The 21569-nt window shown below is 52.7% G+C and overlaps 1 protein-coding gene across 1 annotated transcript; it reads right to left on the bottom strand.

Moving 5' to 3' along the window:
* Positions 1–10997: 10997 nt before the first annotated feature.
* LOC144955131 (nuclear receptor subfamily 6 group A member 1-like) lies at positions 10998–20083 on the bottom strand. The gene is made up of 4 exons (XM_078885460.1): positions 20024–20083; positions 17755–17876; positions 12904–13293; positions 10998–11442 (listed from the first exon to the last, which is right to left on the bottom strand). The coding sequence occupies exons 2-4, from the start codon at positions 17858–17860 to the stop codon at positions 11360–11362; spliced, it is 579 nt and encodes a 192-aa protein (XP_078741586.1). The 5' UTR covers positions 17861–17876; positions 20024–20083; the 3' UTR covers positions 10998–11359.
* Between the last annotated feature and the right edge of the window lie 1486 nt (positions 20084–21569).

Here is a 21569-nt window from a genome sequence, read left to right as displayed (position 1 = left end):
TGTGTGTGTGTGTACAGGCGTGTGTGTGTGTGTACCAGTGTGTGTGTGTGTGTACAGGCGTGTGTGTGTGTGTACAGGCGTGTGTGTGTGTGTACAGGCGTGTGTGTGTGTGTACCAGTGTGTGTGTGTGTACAGGCGTGTGTGTGTGTGTACCAGTGTGTGTGTGTGTGTACAGGCGTGTGTGTGTGTGTACCAGTGTGTGTGTGTGTGTACAGGCGTGTGTGTGTGTGTACAGGCGTGTGTGTGTGTGTACAGGCGTGTGTGTGTGTGTACCAGTGTGTGTGTGTGTGTACAGGCGTGTGTGTGTGTGTACCAGTGTGTGTGTGTGTGTACAGGCGTGTGTGTGTGTGTACAGGCGTGTGTGTGTGTGTACAGGCGTGTGTGTGTGTGTACCAGTGTGTGTGTGTGTACAGGCGTGTGTGTGTGTGTACCAGTGTGTGTGTGTGTGTACAGGCGTGTGTGTGTGTGTACAGGCGTGTGTGTGTGTGTGTGTACAGGCGTGTGTGTGTGTGTACCAGTGTGTGTGTGTGTACAGGCGTGTGTGTGTGTGTACCAGTGTGTGTGTGTGTACAGGCGTGTGTGTGTGTGTGTGCAGGCGTGTGTGTGTGTCCCAGTGTGTGTGTGTGTGTACCAGTGTGTGTGTGTACAGGCGTGTGTGTGTGTGTGTACCAGTGTGTGTGTGTACAGGCGTGTGTGTGTGTGTGTGCAGGCGTGTGTGTGTGTCCCAGTGTGTGTGTGTGTGTACCAGTGTGTGTGTGTGTACAGGCGTGTGTGTGTGTGTGTGTACCAGTGTGTGTGTGTACAGGCGTGTGTGTGTGTGTGTGCAGGCGTGTGTGTGTGTGTCCCAGTGTGTGTGTGTGTGTACAGGCGTGTGTGTGTGTGTGTACCAGTGTGTGTGTGTACAGGCGTGTGTGTATGTGTGTACAGGCGTGTGTGTGTGTGTACAGGCGTGTGTGTGTGTGTACAGGCGTGTGTGTGTGTGTACAGGCGTGTGTGTGTGTGTCCCAGTGTGTGTGTGTGTGTACAGGCGTGTGTGTGTGTGTACCAGTGTGTGTGTGTACAGGCGTGTGTGTGTGTGTGTGCAGGCGTGTGTGTGTGTGTCCCAGTGTGTGTGTGTGTGTACAGGCGTGTGTGTGTGTGTCCCAGTGTGTGTGTGTGTGTCCCAGTGTGTGTGTGTGTGTACAGGCGTGTGTGTGTGTGCCCGCGAGAGAGTACACGAGAGAGGCGGTGGGTACACGAGGCTGTGGGTGCACGCGAGTGTACCCTCGTGTTTATTATAAACGACAAACACCGCCGTACACGTCAGACCGCATCAACAACAACAGAGGTAGTAGTTCAAAGTACACTTTGTGTGTGTGTGTGTACAGGTGTGTGTGTGTGTGTACAGGTGTGTGTGTGTGTGTACAGGTGTGTGTGTGTACAGGTGTGTGTGTGTGTGTACAGGTGTGTGTGTGTACAGGTGTGTGTGTGTGTGTGTGTACAGGTGTGTGTGTGTGTACAGGTGTGTGTGTGTATGTGTGTACAGGTCTGTGTGTGTGCAGGTGTGTGTGTGTATGTGTGTACAGATGTGTGTGTACAGGTGTGTACAGATGTGTGTACGTATGTGTGTGTGTACAGGTGTGTGTGTGTGTACAGGTGTGTGTGTGTGTACAGGTGTGTGTGTGTGTGTGTACAGGTGTGTGTGTATGTACAGGTGTGTGTGTGTGTGTGTACAGGTGTGTGTGTATGTGTGTACAGGTGTGTGTGTGTGTGTGTACAGGTGTGTGTGTGTGTGTACAGGTGTGTGTGTGTGTGTGTACAGGTGTGTGTGTGTGTACAGGTGTGTGTGTGTGTACAGGTGTGTGTGTGTGTACAGGTGTGTGTGTGTGTACAGGTGTGTATGTATGTGTGTACAGGTGTGTATGTATGTGTGTACAGGTGTGTATGTATGTGTGTACAGGTGTGTATGTATGTGTGTACAGGTGTGTGTGTGTGTACAGGTGTGTATGTATGTGTGTACAGGTGTGTGTGTGTGTACAGGTGTGTATGTATGTGTGTACAGGTGTGTGTGTGTGTACAGGTGTGTATGTATGTGTGTACAGGTGTGTATGTATGTGTGTACAGGTGTGTGTGTACAGGTGTGTATGTATGTGTGTGTGTACAGGTGTGTGTGTACAGGTGTGTATGTATGTGTGTACAGGTGTGTGTGTGTACAGGTGTGTATGTATGTATGTGTGTACAGGTGTGTATGTATACAGGTGTGTATGTATGTATGTGTGTACAGGTGTGTGTGTGTACAGGTGTGTATGTGTGTGTGTACAGGTGTGTGTGTGTACAGGTGTGTATGTGTGTACAGGTGTGTGTGTGTACAGGTGTGTGTGTGTACAGGTGTGTGTGTGTACAGGTGTGTGTGTGTACAGGTGTGTGTGTGTACAGGTGTGTGTGTGTACAGGTGTGTGTGTGTACACAGGTGTGTGTACAGGTGTGTGTGTGTGTACAGGTGTGTGTACAGGTGTGTGTGTGTGTATGTATGTGTGTACAGGTGTGTGTGTGTGTATGTATGTGTGTACAGGTGTGTGTGTGTATGTGTGTACAGGTGTGTGTGTGTATGTATATGTGTGTACAGGTGTATGTATGTGTGTGTACAGGTGTGTGTATGTGTACAGGTGTGTGTGCATGTATGTGCAGGTGTGTGTATGTATGTGTGTGTATGTATGTGTATGTATGTGTGTGTAGGTGTGTGTGTATGTATATGTGTGTACAGGTGTGTGTGTGTATGTGTGTACAGGTGTGTGTGTAGGTGTGTATGTGTGTGTACATGTATGTGTGTGTGTATGTATGTGTGTACAGGGGTGTGTGTGTACAGGGGTGTGTGTGTGTGTACAGGTGTGTGTGTGTGTACAGGTGTGTGTAGGTGTGTGCATGTATGTGTGTGCATGTATGTGTGTGCATGTATGTGTGTGCATGTATGTGTGTGCATGTATGTGTGTGCGTGGATGTGTGTGTGTGTGTGTATGTGTGTACAGGTGTGTGTACAGGTGTGTGTGTATGTATGTGTGTGTGTGTACAGGTGTATGTGTGTGTGTACAGGTGTATGTGTGTGTGTGTGTACAGGTGTATGTGTGTGTGTACAGGTGTGTGTGTGTACAGGTGTGTGTGTGTGTGTACAGGTGTATGTGTGTGTACAGGTGTATGTGTGTATGTATGTGTGTGTAGGTGTATGTGTGTACAGGTGTATGTTTGTGTGTGTATGTGTGTGTGTGTATGTGTGTGTGTATGTGTGTAGGTGTGTAGGTGTGTGTGTGTGTGTACAGTCTGGGTTGGTTTTTGTTCTGATAATTTTTGGCGGGAACGAGAATGGGGGGGGGGGGGGGGGGCCAGACCTCGACTTGACCCTTGACCTCACGAGCCGGTTGGGGGGGGGTAGGGAGGGGTTACCACACCCCCAAGCCCCTCCCCCCCCCCCTCCACAAAATGGCGGCCGCCACGCTATTTTTGGCGGGAAAAACTTGAGGCAGTCAAAAAAATGGCCGCCGAATTTTTTTATCCTCTACAATGCAATGAGATTAACGAAATTTGCCTAATTTTAAGAATAACAATTAAAGCAATTACGATGATAATTATACATTCACGGAATCTGACCAGAAACCAGACACGCGCGAGGATTTTTTTTCTTTGTAGGTTTTAGCCGAATGGCTCCCGATATTAATTACCTCAGAAAATCCCCCTTCAAAATTAGTTATTCATCGTCAATAACAAAAAGGCGTCCAGATTTATTTTTTAAAAGTAAACTATTCCTTCCGTGAGGGAAATATCGACTCCGCGTGTCGCGAGAGCTCCATCGCCGGGTGCTGAAAATGTGTTTTAAAGTTGTCGACCGAAAAATGTTTTAGTCAAGAGATTAAAACGGCCGCCATTTTGTGCAGTGAACCTCCCCCGCTCATTCAGAACCAAAAAACATTTAACAAAACGTTACAATTTAAACAACAAAGCAAACCAACAACAACAACAACGTCATTGTAACGACTTAAAAGTTTTCCAAAACTAAAAAAAAACGATTCATATAAAAAAAAAACAATACAATCAAAAGCTTAACAATTTCTCAAAGCGACATTAAATTCACCGTTGTCATCGTTACGACGTGAGGTAGACGAGATTTCAACACGAATTGGTCTAAGAAATTAAAAAAGTGAGGTAATAAAAGCTACCACCCGTACATTCATCATCTTCTGAGCGCGACAACTTGCACCGGCCATCAATTTTTGGTTCGTTCACACAAAGAGACAGAGCCACGCTGTCCTGCCCGGATCTAAATAACACCACCCCTGCCACAACCATCAACCACATCCCCCCGTTCCCGTGGCTAGTTGGTGGGACAAGGAAAGGATCTATGGATAGAGAGGGGGGGGGGGGGAGAGTGGATGGTTTTGGTTTAATTTCATTACAGGTACGCCTCTACTTTTCGAAAGAGTTGGCTTCCAGGTCTGTGTTCGTAAGGTCAGTCCAAAACGCGTTGGGTACGGCGTGTACACTAAACACGGGGAATGCCTTTACAAAGTTGCAGAATCTCCTGCAGATGTAGATGCCACTGGTTAAATTTCGATTTAAAGCTTTCGTGACTGCAGGGATTCATCTTCTTGGTTTTTTCGGTAAAGTCACGCTTGGCAGCGTCTCATTCTTCACCTGAAGACGGCTGCTTGCGTTGTAGCCGAAACGTCGTGAGAATTATTTTATTATGTTTTATTTTTATTATTTTATTACTTCCCTTCTACGTGACTTTACCGAAAAAACCAAGAAGATGCCACTGGTTCTTCACGTTCTACAGATGTAGATGCCACTGGTTCGTCGCTCTACAGATGTAGATGCCACCACCACCGCCATCATCTATTGCTCGGCAGTTGAACTTACGACAACGCTCAGCAACTGGACAGCTGTCAAAGTCCGTCAAGTCGAATGTTTATAAGTCGAGGGGCACCCTGTATTCTACCACGTGCTAAGGCCCCAACTGAGAACTAGCTGTGTAGCCTTTTCTTTTTAAGATAAAAGAGCCGAGATGGCCATCTATTACAAGGTTGTATTATACAGGAGGTCGTGGGTTCCATCTCCTAGCCACGACCTCCTGTATACCAGGCGAGGTAGTTAACATCTCCTAAGCCAACGTGGCATCAGGGTCAGGATCAAAGCCACGACCTCCTGTATACCAGGCGAGGTAGTCAACATCTCCTAAGCCAACGTGGCATCAGGGTCAGGATCAAAGCCACGACCTCCTGTATACCAGGCGAGGTAGTTATTTCCTAAGCCAACGTGGCATCAGGGTCAGGATTAAAGCCACGACCTCCTGTATACCAGGCGAGGTAGTTAACATCTAAGCCAACATGGCATCAGGGTCAGGATCAAAGCCACGATCTCCTGTATACCAGGTGAGGTAGTTAACATCTCCGAAGCCAACGTGGCATCAGGGTCAGGATCAAAGCCACGACCTCCTGTATACCAGGCAAGGTAGTTATCTCCTAAGCAAACGTGGCATCAGGGTCAGGATCAAAGCCACGACCGTCTGTATACCAGGCGAGGTAGTTAACATCTCCTAAGCCAACATGGCATCAGGGTCAGGATCAAAGCCACGACCTCCTGTATACCAAGCGAGGTAGTTAACATCTAAGCCAACGTAGCATCAGGGTCAGGATTAAAGCCACGACCTCCTGTATACCAGGCGAGGTATTTAACATCTAAGCCAACGTAGCATCAGGGTCAGGATTAAAGCCACGACCTCCTGTATACCAGGCGAGGTAGTTAACATCTCCTAAGCCAACGTGGCATCAGGGTCAGGATCAAAGCCACGACCTCCTGTATACCAGGCGAGGTAGTTAACATCTCCTAAGCCAACATGGCATCAGGGTCAGGATCAAAGCCACGACCTCCTGTATACCAGGCGAGGTAGTTAACATCTAAGCCAATGTAGCATCAGGGTCAGGATCAAAGCCACGACCTCCTGTATACCAGGCGAGGTAGTTAACATCTCCAAAGCCAACGTGGCATCAGGGTCAGGATCAAAGCCACGACCTCCTGTATACCAGGCGAGGTAGTTAACATCTAAGCAAACGTGGCATCAGGGTCAGGATCAAAGCCACGACCTCCTGTATACCAGGCGAGGTAGTTAACATCTCCGAAGCCAACGTAGCATCAGGGTCAGGATCAAAGCCACGACCTCCTGTATACCAGGCGAGGTAGTTAACATCTAAGCCAACATGGCATCAGGGTCAGGATCAAAGCCACGACCTCCTGTATACCAGGCGAGGTAGTCAACTCTTGTCTCTTGTCCACGTGCACTGGCCGTCACCACCATTGCCCGAACATCATTGCCACCAACACACATTACCACCATCTTCATCATGGGGCCTACATTACCACCACCACCACCACCATCATCATCACCAGTTGGGCAGGAGTCAGGGCACGCACCAATAAAAGAACCACAACCACCAACCATTACCATCATCATGGCTACATCATCATCACCAGTTTGGCGGGCGGGCAGGCTCTACTAAGAACCACTACTAATCACCGCCACCACCACCACCACCACCTCCACAACCAATTGGACGGGCATCAGGGCAGGCACCACTACAATCACAACAACCACAACCCACAACCACGCAGCGTCGCGCTCCCATTAAAGATTGCAAAGCGGCGGGAACGACACCGCCACCGCCATTCCTGAGAAAGTCGTAAAATTTTTTTTTGGATCATTTACACACTCAACGTTGTCCAATTCATCTTCACGACAGCGCCTCTAACCCCCCTAAAAGCCTCACCACCCCCCCCCGCCCTTCCCCACGGCCATCACCACGTAAACTACTACTACGACGCGTCAGTGCGCGCTACTACGCTACCCGCTACACTACACAGCCACCGCCAGAGACGAGACTTTGATTGGAGCGCGGATCGGCCAAAGCCTCGCGGTCATCCACCAGTCATCGGTCGACTGACTCTACTAGTGGGCGGGTGGTGGAGTGGGGAGGGTTAGTGGGGGGGGGGGGGGGGGTAGGCGTGTGTGTGTCTACACACGCACACACACACGCCACCCTCAACCTCTGCCGAACCACTCGTCGTTTCGAGACCGGACCCTAGGGCAGGCGACCACCACCACCACCACACGCTGCTCACCCACCTACAGGTCGCGAAAAATACAATCACCGGCAAACACCTCGTTACAATCACTTCGTCGCAAACAAACAACAACAATCGTTGGGGGTCGGGGTATCGAGACACAAACCGCGGTTAACGATAAAAAAACAAAAACCTTAAGAGAAAAAAAAAACCTTTAAAAAACCTTTAAAAACTATGCAGCTACGACCCGTAACGTTGCCGTGGCAACCACCTCGTTACAATCATCGCCAGTTCACCCCCCACGTTACCGACACCGTCGTCAAAATACAATCACCGGTCGTCGTCACGGTAACGCCGTCGTTGGCACGGTAACGTCACCGTCGCCATCGGTCGTCACGGTAACACCACGAGCGGTTGGTGACCGAGCGGCCGTGTAAACCCATCGGCATGGTAACGTCGTCATCGTTGTCAAGGTAACATCGTCATCGTCGTCAAGGTAACATCGTCATCGTCAAGGTAACATTGCCACGGTCACAGTAACATCGTCATCGTCGTCAAGGTAACATTGCCACGGTCACATCGTCATCGTCGTCAAGGTAACATCGTCGTCGTCGTCAAGGTAACATCGTCGTCGTCGTCAAGGTAACATTGCCACGGTCACAGTAACATCGTAAACCATTGTCAATACTCTCAACATCGTCGTCATCACAGTAACAACATCATCATCATCATCACCAGGAACATCACAGTAACATCTTCACCATCACCATCATCATCATGGTCATCGCACCACCATCGTCAGGGGGAGATGTGCAAACGTGTTCAGACCCTTCGGCCCGCTACGATCATCATCGTCGTCATGTCAAATCGCCACCGCCACCATCATCGCCGTCGTCATGTAACATCGTTATCGCCACCATCATCGCCACCGCCATCATCATCGTCATCGCCGTCGTCATGTAACATCGTTATCGCCACCATCATCGTCGTCAAATCGCCACCATCATCGTCATGTCAAATCGCCATCATCACCATCGTCATGTAACATCGTCATCGCCATCGTCATGTAATATCGTTATCGCCACCATCATTGTCGTCAAATCGCCACCATCATCGTCATGTCAAATCGCCACCACCATCATCATCATCATGTAACATCGTTATCGCCACCATCATCATCATCATATCAAATCGCCATCATCACCATCGTCATGTAACATCGTTATCGCCACCATCATCGTCATCGCCATCATCATCGTCATGTAACATCGTCATCGCCACCATCATCGTCATCGCCATCATCATCGTCATGTAACATCGTTATCGCCACCATCATCGTCATCATATCAAATCGCCATCCTCCCCCAATGATGGTGACCGGTTGTACACACACACAGACAGACAGACACACGCAGACACACACAGACAGACAGACACACACACACACACAGACACACGCTTGTACAACACATGGCCGGTTACATCACAGTCATCAGAGTCGTACGTCCGGCAAAGCTGGCAGTCCGTGGCGATACGTGAAGGAACGCTGAAGGTACGTTGAGGTATAAAGGAACGCTGAAGGTACGCTGAGGTACACAAAGGTACGCTGATGAGCGGGGGGAGGGTGGCTACTACTCCACCCATATTTTCAAGTTTCCAGTCTCACTGAACGAATCTCAGCTGAACACACACACAGTACACACACCCCACACACACACACCCCACACACACACACAGTACACACACCCCACACACACCCCACACACACTCACCGTACCCACACACACACCATACACACACACACCTCATCCACCCACCAATACACTCACCTATCCCTTAATGCACACACCACACACACACACACATCGTACCCACACACACACCGTACCCACACACACTCACCGTACCCACACCGTACCCACACACATCGTACCCACACACACACATCGTACCCACACACACCGTACACCCACACACACACACACACCACATCCACCCACCAATACACTCACCTATCACTAAATGCACACACACCACACACACACACCCCACCCACACACACACACACCCCACACACCGTACCCACACACACCCCACACACCGTACCCACACACACACCGTACCCACCCACACACACCCCACACACACCCCACCGCACACACACCGTACCCACCCACACGGGTTTCCCTGAGGTAGACAAAGAAGCGAGGGACGTTATCCGTTTCGCAGCCTCCCTGAGATGCGTCCACCCACCTCACTCGCTCTCAACGCCGAGAGACGCAAATGTCATGGCAGGATTTTCCACCACCACCACCACCACTAGCAACAACCACAACTACCACCACCACCACCACTAGCAACAACCACAACTACCACCACCACCACTAGCAACAACCACAACTACTACCACCACCAACCACTAAGACAAGACCCACACACCACACATTAGGCAGCTGGCTGACATGATTCACGAAACATGGCCACCACCACCACCAGTAGCAACCACCACCACAACCACCACAACCACCACCACCACCACCACCACCACCACCACAACTAGTACCACAGACGCAGCAGCAACGCGGGTGAACCCCGTGGTAGGGGGATGAGGAGAGGTGGTGAGTGAGTGAGAGGAGGTGGTGAGTGAGAGGTGGTGGTGAGTGAGAGGTGGTGAGTGAGAGGTGGTGGTGAGAGGTGGTGGTGAGTGAGAGGTGGTGGTGAGTGCGTGAGAGGTGGCGGTGAGCGAGAGGTGGTGGTGAGTGAGAGGTGGTGGTGGTGAGTGAGAGGTGGTGGTGAGAGGTGGTGGTGAGTGAGAGGTGGTGGTGAGTGAAAGGTGGTGAGTGAGAGGTGGTGGTGAGAGGTGGTGGTGAGTGAGAGGTGGTGGTGAGTGCGTGAGAGGTGGCGGTGAGCGAGAGGTGGTGGTGAGTGAGAGGTGGTGGTGGTGAGTGAGAGGTGGTGGTGAGAGGTGGTGGTGAGTGAGAGGTGGTGGTGAGTGAAAGGTGGTGAGTGAGAGGTGGTGGTGAGAGGTGGTGGTGAGTGAGAGGTGGTGGTGAGTGCGTGAGAGGTGGTGGTGAGCGAGAGGTGGTGGCGGTGAGCGAGAGGTGGTGGTGGTGAGTGAGAGGTGGTGGTGAGTGAGAGGTGGTGGTGGTGAGTGAGAGGTGGTGGTGAGAGGTGGTGGTGAGTGAGAGGTGGTGGTGGTGAGTGAGAGGTGGTGGTGGTGAGCGAGAGGTGGTGGCGGTGAGCGAGAGGTGGTGGTGGTGAGCGAGAGGTGGTGGTGGTGAGCGAGAGGTGGTGGTGGTGAGTGAGAGGTGGCGGTGGTGAGTGAGAGGTGGTGGTGGTGAGTGAGAGGTGGTGGTGGTGAGTGAGAGGTGGTGGTGGTGAGCGAGAGGTGGTGGTGGTGAGCGAGAGGTGGTGGTGGTGAGTGAGAGGTGGTGGTGGTGAGTGAGAGGTGGTGGTGGTGAGTGAGAGGTGGTGGTGGTGAGTGAGAGGTGGTGGTGGTGAGTGAGAGGTGGTGGTGAGTGAGAGGTGGTGGTGGTGAGTGAGAGGTGGTGGTGAGTGAGAGGTGGTGGTGAGTGAGGGGTGGTGGTGAGTGAGGGGTGGTGGTGAGTGAGAGGTGGTGAGTGAGAGGTGGTGGTGGTGAGTGAGAGGTGGTGGTGGTGAGTGAGAGGTGGTGGTGGTGAGTGAGAGGTGGTGGTGGTGAGTGAGAGGTGGTGGTGGTGAGTGAGAGGTGGTGGTGGTGAGTGAGAGGTGGTGGTGGTGAGTGAGAGGTGGTGGTGGTGAGTGAGAGGTGGTGGTGGTGAGTGAGAGGTGGTGGTGAGTGAGGGGTGGTGGTGAGTGAGGGGTGGTGGTGAGTGAGAGGTGGTGGTGGTGAGTGAGAGGTGGTGGTGAGTGAGGTGGTGAGTGAGGTGGTGAGTGAGGTGGTGAGTGAGAGGTGGTGGTGAGTGAGGTGGTGAGTGAGAGGTGGCGGTGAGCGAGAGGTGGTGGTGGCGAGGGTGGTGGTGATGGTGGTGATAGTGGTGGTGGTGGTGTTGGTGGGGGTGGTGGTGATGGTGGCGAGGGTGGTGATGGTGGTGATGGCGAGGGCGGTGGTGGTGATGGTGGCGAGGCTGGTGGTTATAGTGGTGGTGAGGGTGGTGATGGTGGTGGTGATGGTAGTGATGGTGGTAGTGGTGATGGTGATGGTGGCGAGGGTGTTGGTGAGGGTGGTGATGAGTGTGTTGGTGGTGGTGATGGTGGTGATGGTGGTAGTGGTGATGGTGGTGGTGGTGGTTCCTCATTCGGGCTTCACGCGGCAGGAGTGCAGCACGGCCTTGAGCAGCAGGGGCAGGTACTCGGAGGGCATCGCCATCAGCTTCCCTGCACCATCACATCACCACATCATCATCACCACATCACCATCACATCATCATCACCACATCATCATCACCACATCATCACCACATCATCATCACCACATCATCACCACATCATCATCACCACATCATCATCATCACCATGACCACCATCATCATGATCATCATCATCACCATCACATCACCATCATCACCATGACCACCATCATCATCACATCACCATCACATCACCACCATGACCACCATCATCATCACATCACCTTCACCACCATCATCACCACCATGACCACCATCATCATCACATCACCATCACCTTCACCACCATCATCACCATGACCACCATCATCATCATCACCATGACCACCATCACCATCATCACATCACCATCACCATCATCACCATGACCACCATCATCATCAAATCACCACGACCACCATCATATCACCATCATGATCACATCACCACGATCATCATCATCATCATCACATCACGACCAATATCATCATCATCACCATCATGATCACATCACCATGACCACCATCATCATCACATCACCATGACCACCATCACCACGATCATCATCATCAAATCACCACGACCATCATCATCTCACCACATCCATCATCATCATCACCATGATCACCACAACTATCATCATCACCATCATCACATCACCATGGCCACCATCATCATCATCATCAAATCACCATGACCACCATCATCATCATCACATCACCACGGCCACCATCATCATCATCACATCACCACGACCAATATCATCATCATCATCATCATATCACCATGACCACCATCATCATATCACCATGACCAATATCATCATCATCACATCACCATGACCATCATCATCATCACATCACCACGACCATCAAATCACCACGACCATCATCATCTCACCACATCCATCATCATCATCATCACCACATCACCACGACCATTGTCACATCACCACGACCACCACATACCCCCCTACCCACCAAACACCTACCACCCCACCCACCCACCAGATACCCCACCCACCCACCAACCCACCCACCCACAGACCCACAGACCCACCCACCCACCAACCCACACACCCACCAACCAACCAACCCACACACCCACCAACCAACCAACCCACACACCCACCAACCAACCAACCCACACACCCACCCACCAACCAACCCACACACCCACCCACCAACCAACCCACACACCCACCCACCCACCAACCCACACACCCACCCACCCACCCACACACCCACCCACCCACCAACCCACCCACCCACCAACCCACCCACCCACCCACCAACCCACCCACCCACCCACCAACCCACCCACCCACCCACCAACCCACCCACCCACCCACCAACCCACCCACCAACCCACCCACCCACCAACCCACCCACCAACCCACCCACCCACCCACCCACCAACCCACCCACCAACCCACCAACCCACCACTAACCTGCGACGTATCGTAGCTGAGGGAGGCACACGAGAAGCTCCGGGAACCTGGCCACCGCAGCCGCTGACGATGCCGCTGTGGTGGTAGTGCCGGTAGTGCCGGTAGTGCCGGTGGTGGCGGCTGTGGTGCCGGAAGACACGAACTGGCCCCCCGGACCGACGGATCCCAGAATGGGACATCCCGAGCCGGAGTTCCCTCCGTACGCGGCCGAAGAGGAGGTGGTGGAGGTGGTGGTGGATGATGTGGTGGATGATGTGGTGGATGTGGTGGTGGTGGAGGTGGGTGAGGAGGTGTCGGGTGAGTGGCTGCCCTGCACAAACTCCTGGCAGGCGAACCAGTAGCAGCGGCTGAGCCTCTCCAGCGTGGCAGGGTCAGAGATGCCGACAGTGTCTGGACACAGACGCGCGCGCGCACAAAGACAAAGATCCCCCGTGTAGCCTCAACAGACTGTAGGGGCAAGTGCTGTTAGCTGTTAGCGACCCAGCTGGGTACGGGTAGGCCGTGAGTCAGTGGTGAGTCACCGTGATTGTCACTCATTTCCCAACGTCTTGTCTCTTCTCACGAATCAAGTTCCTAGAATCAACCCACCCGCGCCTGCAACATGGCTTCATCCCAGAGGTCGCAACCGGGTACCCGATACCCGTACCCTACCCGATACCCGTACCCTACCCGTACCCGATACCCTACCCGATACCCGTACCCTACCCGATACCCGTACCCTACCCGTACCCGATACCCGTACCCTACCCGTACCCGTACCCTACCCGATACCCGTACCCTACCCGATACCCGATACCCGATACCCGTACCCTACCCGATACCCGTACCCTACCCGATACCCGTACCCTACCCGTACCCAGGGTACAGATAGGGTACAGGTAGGGTACGGGTACAGCCGGGTACGGGTACCCGTTTGCGACCCTGGTGCGGCCAGGTACGGGTACGGGTAAGGAATCAAAACCCGTTTGCGACCTCTGGCGGGGATCTAGGGGGGTAAAGGTCACGGAAGGAACACACCAGGAACCTCCCCCCCTATAGTGTAATGTCAAGTGTGTAGTGTATAGTGTATGGTATAGTATTCACTACACACTATAACACTTTTCGATTTAAAGCTTCTTTCGTGACTGCAGGGATTCATCTTCTTGGTTCTTTCGGTAAAGTCGCCACGTAGAAGGGAAGTAATAAAATAATAAAAATAAAACATAAAGTAATATAATAATAAAATATAATAAAATAATATAATAAAATAATTTAATAACATTTTAATATAATATTATTCCATTTCGATGTAAAGCTTTCGTGACTGCAGGGATTCATCTTCTTGGTTCTTTCGGTAAAGTCACGTAGAAGGAAAATAATAAAATAATAAAAATAACACGTAATAAAATACAATTCTCACGACGTTTCGGCCACAACGCAAGCAGCCGTCCTCAGGTGAAGAACAGGTCTGTCGGAAAGACAGCGTCTGAATGAGCACCACCAGGCTTGGCAGCGTATATTTAAGTATATATTTAAGTATATATTTAAGTATATACGCTGCCAAGCCTGGTGGTGCTCATTCAGACGCTGTCTTTCCGACAGACCTGTTCATTCAGACGCTGTCTTTCCGACAGACCTGTTCTTCACCTGAGGACGGCTGCTTGCGTTGTGGCCGAAACGTCGTGAGAATTGTATTCTATTACGTGTTATTTTTATTATTTTATTATTTCCCTTCTACGTGGCGACTTTACCGAAAGAACCAAGAAGATGCACTACCCACCAGTTGGCACCTTCGTGTTTACGTGACGAACCCCCTTACCAACTGGCCGTGTGTCGGGTGGTGGCGGGTTGACAACACAACATTTATACTGGTAGGAACGAAGTGAACCAGCCTACAATAGATTATATTGTCCGTCCGATGTCCGATTAGGTGTAGCAACATCGCCCCCTACTGCAAACACTTGGCAGGACCCTACAAAAACCTTTAGACTCAGTGGGGCTTTCCTGGCTAAACAAGTGTAACATTCCCTTATAATTCCCTGACATAGATTTTAATTAAAACATTTAAATTAAAAATTAACTCACAGCGGCCTAAAGCCTACAGCTAGGCCTAAAGCCTAGAACTAGGCCTCAAACGCTCCCTTCGTATCGTACCCCCGCGTGTGTGAAAGGGAGTTAATGTTCAACAATGTTACATTCCCTCATGTTTTTAAATAGAAACATTTAAATGTAAAGCTTTTACATTAATAATTAAAACATTTAAATTAAAAATTAACTCACAGCGGCCTAAAGCCTACAGCTAGGCCTAAAGCCTAGAACTAGGCCTCAAACGCTCCCTTCGTATCGTACCCCCGCGTGTGTGAAAGGGAGTTAATGTTTAACAATGTTACATTCCCTCATGTTTTTAAATAGAAACATTTAAATGTAAAGCCTTTACATTAATAATTAACACATTTAAATTAAAAATTAACTCACAGCGGCCTAAAGCCTACAGCTAGGCCTAAAGCCTAGAACTAGGCCTCAAACTCTCCCTTCGTATCGTCCGATTCGGTGTAGCAACACCGCCCCCTACTGCAAACACTTGGCAGGACCCTACAAAAACCTTTAGACTCAGGCATTCCTGGCTAAACAAGTGTAATAATACATTATGTTTATATTCATTGGTTATTCGTTCCTACGAGCCCACCCCGCAGGGACCTGTTCTTTGTACCCCATCTAACCCAAAACAACCTGCACCGTGGATTATACATTCGTCGCAAAAGCCTTCAACTTGTGTTAAGCTGATAATGTTGTTGATGTTGGTTTTGATGGTTTTGACGATGGTGATGGTTGGTAGTGATGGTGATCTAGGAATGAGGATGTTGGTGGGCGTGCCTGCTATGAACTGGGACCCAGTGGTAGTGATGGTGATGATGTTGATGATGGTGGTGATGGTGGGGATGGTGGTAGTGGTGATGGTGGTGGTAGTGATGTTGATGGTGGTGATGATGTTGATGGTGGTGATGATGTTGATGGTGGCGATGTTGATGATGTTGATGATGTTGTTGATGTAGATGTTGTTGACGATGTAGATGATGTTGATGATGTTGTTGATGTAGATGTTGTTGACGATGTAGATGATGTTGATGTTGAGATGGTGGTTTGTCACTCACCCTGGTTGAGGTAGCTGATGTTGATGATGTTTGTAGATGTTGTTGACGATGTAGATGATGTTGACGATGTTGTTGTAGATGTTGAGATGGTGGTTTGTGTCTCACCCTGGGTGAGGTAGCTGATGTTGATGATGTTTGTTGATGATGTAGATGTTGATGTTGTTGACGATGTAGATGATGTTGATGATGTTGTTGTAGATGTTGAGATGGTGGTTCGTCACTCACCCTGGTTGAGGTAGCTGATGTTGATGATGTTGATGATGTAGATGTTGATGTTGTTGTAGATGTTGATGATGTTGACGATGTTGTTGTAGATGTTGATGATGTTGACGATGTTGTTGTAGATGTTGAGATGGTGGTTCGTCACTCACCCTGGTTGAGGTAGCTGATGTTGATGATGTTGATGTTGATGTTGCTGACGATGTAGATGATGTTGATGATGTTGTTGACGATGTAGATGATGTTGACGATGTTGATGTAGATGTTGAGATGGTGGTTCGTCACTCACCCTGGTTGAGGTAGCTGATGTTGATGATGTTGATGATGTAGATGTTGATGTTGATGATGTTGATGATGTTGTTGTAGATGTTGAGATGGTGGTTCGTCACTCACCCTGGTTGAGGTAGCTGATGTTGATGATGTTGATGATGTAGATGTTGATGATGTTGATGATGTTGATGATGTTGTTGTAGATGTTGAGATGGTGGTTCGTCACTCACCCTGGTTGAGGTAGCTGATGTTGATGATGTTGATGATGTAGATGTTGATGTTGATGATGTTGATGATGTTGTTGTAGATGTTGAGATGGTGGTTCGTCACTCACCCTGGTTGAGGTAGCTGATGTTGATGATGTTGATGATGTAGATGTTGATGTTGATGATGTTGACGATGTTGTTGTAGATGTTGAGATGGTGGTTCGTCACTCACCCTGGTTGAGGTAGCTGATGTTGATGATGTTGATGATGTAGATGTTGATGTTGATGATGTTGATGATGTTGTTGTAGATGTTGAGATGGTGGTTCGTCACTCACCCTGGTTGAGGTAGCTGATGTTGATGTTGTTGATGATGTTGTTGACGATGTAGATGATGTTGACGATGTTGTTGTAGATGTTGAGATGGTGGTTCGTCACTCACCCTGGTTGAGGTAGCTGATGTTGATGATGTTGATGATGTAGATGTTGATGTAGATGATGTTGACGATGTTGATGTAGATGTTGAGATGGTGGTTCGTCACTCACCCTGGTTGAGGTAGCTGATGTTGATGATGTTGATGATGTAGATGTTGATGTTGTTGACGATGTAGATGATGTTGATGATGTTGTTGACGATGTAGACGATGTTGACGATGTTGTTGTAGATGTTGAGATGGTGGCTTGTCACTCACCCTGGTTGAGGTAGCTGATGTTGATGATGTTTCTTGATGTTGTTGACGATGTAGATGATGTTGATGATGTTGTTGATGTAGATGATGTTGATGATGTTGTTGATGTAGATGTTGAGATGGTGGTTCGTCACTCACCCTGGTTGAGGTAGCTGATGTTGATGATGTTTGTAGATGATGTAGATGTTGATGATGTTGTTGATGTAGATGTTGAGATGGTGGTTCGTCACTCACCCTGGTTGAGGTAGCTGATGTTGATGATGTTGATGATGTAGATGTTGATGTAGATGATGTTGACGATGTTGTTGTAGATGTTGAGATGGTGGTTCGTCACTCACCCTGGTTGAGGTAGCTGATGACCTTGAGAAAGGCGAACTCCTCACGAGTGACCCGCAGCAGCTGCATCCTGCGGAACAGGAAGATCAGCTTCTCCACGACCTCCATGCCCTCCTCGGGGAAGCTGACGTGGTCACGGCGGGAGGGGAGAGAGGGGAGAGAGAGGGGAGAGAGAGGGGAGAGAGAGGGGAGAGAGAGAGGGGAGAGAGAGAGGGGAGAGAGAGGGGAGAGAGACCATCAATACCACAGTCAGTCAGTCAGAACCACAGTCAGTCAGTCAGTCACCACCGCCCCCACCGCCCCCAGCCAAGTCAACCACCACACCCCACCACAGTCAACCACCCCCACCACCACCGCCACCACCGCCACCACCACCACCACCACGTCAACCACCGCCACCGCCACCACCGCCACCACCCTCACCACGTCAACCACCCCCACCACCCTCACCACGTCAACCACCGCCACCACCACCACCACGTCAACCACCGCCACCACAACCACCACGTCAACCACCCCCACCACCACCGCCACCACCCCCACCACGTCAACCACCACCACCACCACCGCCACCACCCCCACCACGTCAACCACCACCACCACCACCGCCACCCCCACCACGTCAACCACCACCACCACCACCACCCCCACCACCACCACGTCAACCACCGCCACCACAACCACCACGTCAACCACCCCCACCACCACCGCCACCACCCCCACCACGTCAACCACCACCACCACCACCGCCACCACCCCCACCACGTCAACCACCACCACCACCACCACCGCCACCCCCACCACGTCAACCACCCCCACCACCGCCACCGCCACCACCACCACCACCACCACCACCACCACCGCCACCCCCACCACGTCAACCACCACCACCACCACCACCACCGCCACGTCAACCACCCCCACCACCACGTCAACCACCGCCACCACCACCACCACCACCCCCACCACGTCAACCACCACCGCCACCACCGCCACCACCGCCCCCACCACCCCCACCACCGCCACCACCCTCACCACCCCCACCACCACCACCCTCACCACCCCCACCACCACCACGTCAACCACCCCCACCACCCTCACCACCCCCACCACCACGTCAACCACCCCCACCACCACCCCCACCACCACCACCACGTCAACCACCCCCACCACCCCCACCACCACCCCCACCACCCCCACCACGTCAACCACCCCCACCACCCCCACCACGTCAACCACCCCCACCACGTCAACCACCCCCACCACCCCCACCACCGCCACCACCCCCACCACCCCCACCACGTCAACCACCCCCACCACCCCCACCACCGCCACCACCGCCACCACCCCCACCACCCCCACCACGTCAACCACCCCCACCACCCCCACCACCACCCCCACCACGTCAACCACCGCCACCACCACCCCCACCACCCCCACCACGTCAACCACCGCCACCACCACCCCCACCACGTCAACCACCGCCACCACCACCCCCACCACGTCAACCACCGCCACCACCACCCCCACCACCACCCCCGCCACCCCCGCCACCCCCGCCACCCCCGCCACCACCGCCACCACCGCCACCACCCCCACCACCCCCACCACGTCAACCACCCCCACCACCACCGCCACCACCCCCACCGCCACCACCGCCACCACCCCCACCACGTCAACCACCCCCACCACCACCGCCACCACCCCCACCACGTCAACCACCCCCACCACCACCGCCACCACCCCCACCGCCACCACCCCCACCACGTCAACCACCCCCACCACCCCCACCGCCACCACCCCCACCACCCCCACCACGTCAACCACCCCCACCACCCCCACCACCACCCCCACCACCCCCACCACCACCCCCACCACCCCCACCACCCCCACCACGTCAACCACCCCCACCACCACCGCCACCACCCCCACCGCCACCACCCCCACCACGTCAACCACCCCCACCGCCCCCACCGCCACCACCCCCACCACCCCCACCACGTCAACCACCCCCACCACCACCGCCACCACCACCACCGCCACCACCACCACCACGTCAACCACCACCACCACGTCAACCACCACCACCACCGCCACCACCACCACCACCGCCACCACCACCACCACGTCAACCACCACCACCACCGCCACCACCACCACCCCCACCACCCCCACCACGTCAACCACCACCACCACGTCAACCACCCCCACCACCACGTCAACCACCGCCACCACCATCGTGCCCCCAGGGGCGTCCTGCATGCCCGTCACCTGTTGATGGTGCTCTGCTGTGGAGTGTAGCGCGACGTCAGTTGCCCCACCTCCCCAAACACCTGCACAGCGGCACACAGCAGCAGCAGCAGCAACAGCAGCAGCAGCAGCAGAGTCAGCCAACAGCAGTATCGTCATCAGTGAGTGAGCGAGCGGGTGAGCGAGCGGTGTGAGCGAGCGAGCGGGTGAGCAAGCGAACGAGCAAGTGAACGAGCGAGCGAATGAGCGAGCGGGCGAGTGGGTGAGTGAGTGGGAGAGTGAGTGGGTGGGTGAATGAGTGAGTGAGTGGGAGGGTGAATGAGTGAGTGAGTGGGAGGGTGAGTGGGTGGGTGAATGAGTGGGTGAGTGGGAGGGTGAGTGGGTGAGTGGGAGGGTGAGTGGGTGAATGAGTGAGTGAGAGGGAGGGTGAGTGGGTGGGTAGGTGGGAGAGTGAGTGGTTGAGTGGGAGAGTGAGTGGGTGGGTGAATGAGTGAGTGAGTGGGAGGGTGAGTGCGTGAGTGGGAGGGTGAGTGGATGGGTGAATGAGTGAGTGAGTGGGAGGGTGAGTGGGTGGGTGAATGAGTGAGTGAGTGGGAGGGTGAGTAGGTGGGTAGGTGGGAGAGTGAGTGGTTGAGTGGGAGAGTGAGTGGATGGGTGAATGAGTGAGTGGGAGGGTGAGTGGGTGGGTGAATGAGTGAGTGGGAGGGTGAGTGGGTGGGTAGGTGGGAGAGTGAGTGGTTGAGTGGGAGAGTGAGTGGGTGGGTGAATGAGTGAGTGAGTGGGAGGGTGAGTGGATGGGTGAATGAGTGAGTGAGTGGGTGGGTGGGTGAGTGGGTGAGTGGGAGAGTGAGTGGATGGGTGAATGAGTGAGTGAGTGGGAGGGTGAGTGGGTGAGTGGGAGGGTGAGTGGGTGGGTGAATGAGTGGGTGAGTGGGTGGGTAGGTGGGAGAGTGAGTGGGTGGGTGGGTGAGTGGGAGAGTGAGTGGATGGGTGAATGAGTGAGTGAGTGGGAGGGTGAGTGGGTGAGTGGGAGGGTGAGTGGGTGGGTGAATGAGTGAGTGAGTGGGAGGGTGAGTGGGTGGGTAGGTGGGAGAGTGAGTGGTTGAGTGGGAGAGTGAGTGGGTGGGTGAATGAGTTGAGTGAGTGGGAGGGTGAGTGGGTGAGTGGGAGGGTGAGTGGGTGGGTGAATGAGTGAGTGAGTGGGAGGGTGAGTGGGTGGGTGAATGAGTGAGTGAGTGAGTGGGAGGGTGAGTGGGTGAGTGGGAGGGTGAGTGGGTGGGTGAATGAGTGAGTGGGAGGGTGAGTGGGTGGGTAGGTGGGAGAGTGAGTGGTTGAGTGGGAGAGTGAGTGGATGGGTGAATGAGTGAGTGAATGAGTGAGTGAGTGGGAGGGTGAGTGGGTGAGTGGAAGGGTGAGTGGGTGGGTGAATTAGTGAGTGAGTGGGAGGGTGAGTGGGTGAGTGGAAGGGTGAGTGGGTGGGTGAATGAGTGAGTGAGTGGGAGGGTGAGTGGGTGGGTGAATGAGTGAGTGAGTGGGAGGGTGAGTGGGTGGGTGAATGAGTGAGTGA

The sequence above is a fragment of the Lampetra fluviatilis genome, unplaced genomic scaffold (genome assembly GCF_964198595.1).
Source record: "Lampetra fluviatilis unplaced genomic scaffold, kcLamFluv1.1 SCAFFOLD_475, whole genome shotgun sequence".
Lineage (NCBI taxonomy): Eukaryota > Metazoa > Chordata > Hyperoartia > Petromyzontiformes > Petromyzontidae > Lampetra > Lampetra fluviatilis.
The sequence above is the reverse complement of the archived record's forward strand: the minus strand, read 5'-3'. Positions and strand labels throughout refer to the sequence as shown.

Coding starts and splice junctions, on each gene's coding strand:
- LOC144955131 (XM_078885460.1), bottom strand. CDS start 17,860: ATGGAGGTCGTGGAGAAGCTGATCTTCCTGTTCCGCAGGATGCAGCTG. Junction 13,294..17,754: donor CATCAGCTACCTCAACCAGG/GTGAGTGACGAA, acceptor GTCTGTGTCCAG/ACACTGTCGGCATCTCTGAC. Junction 11,443..12,903: donor TCAGCTACGATACGTCGCAG/GTTAGTGGTGGG, acceptor GTGATGGTGCAG/GGAAGCTGATGGCGATGCCC.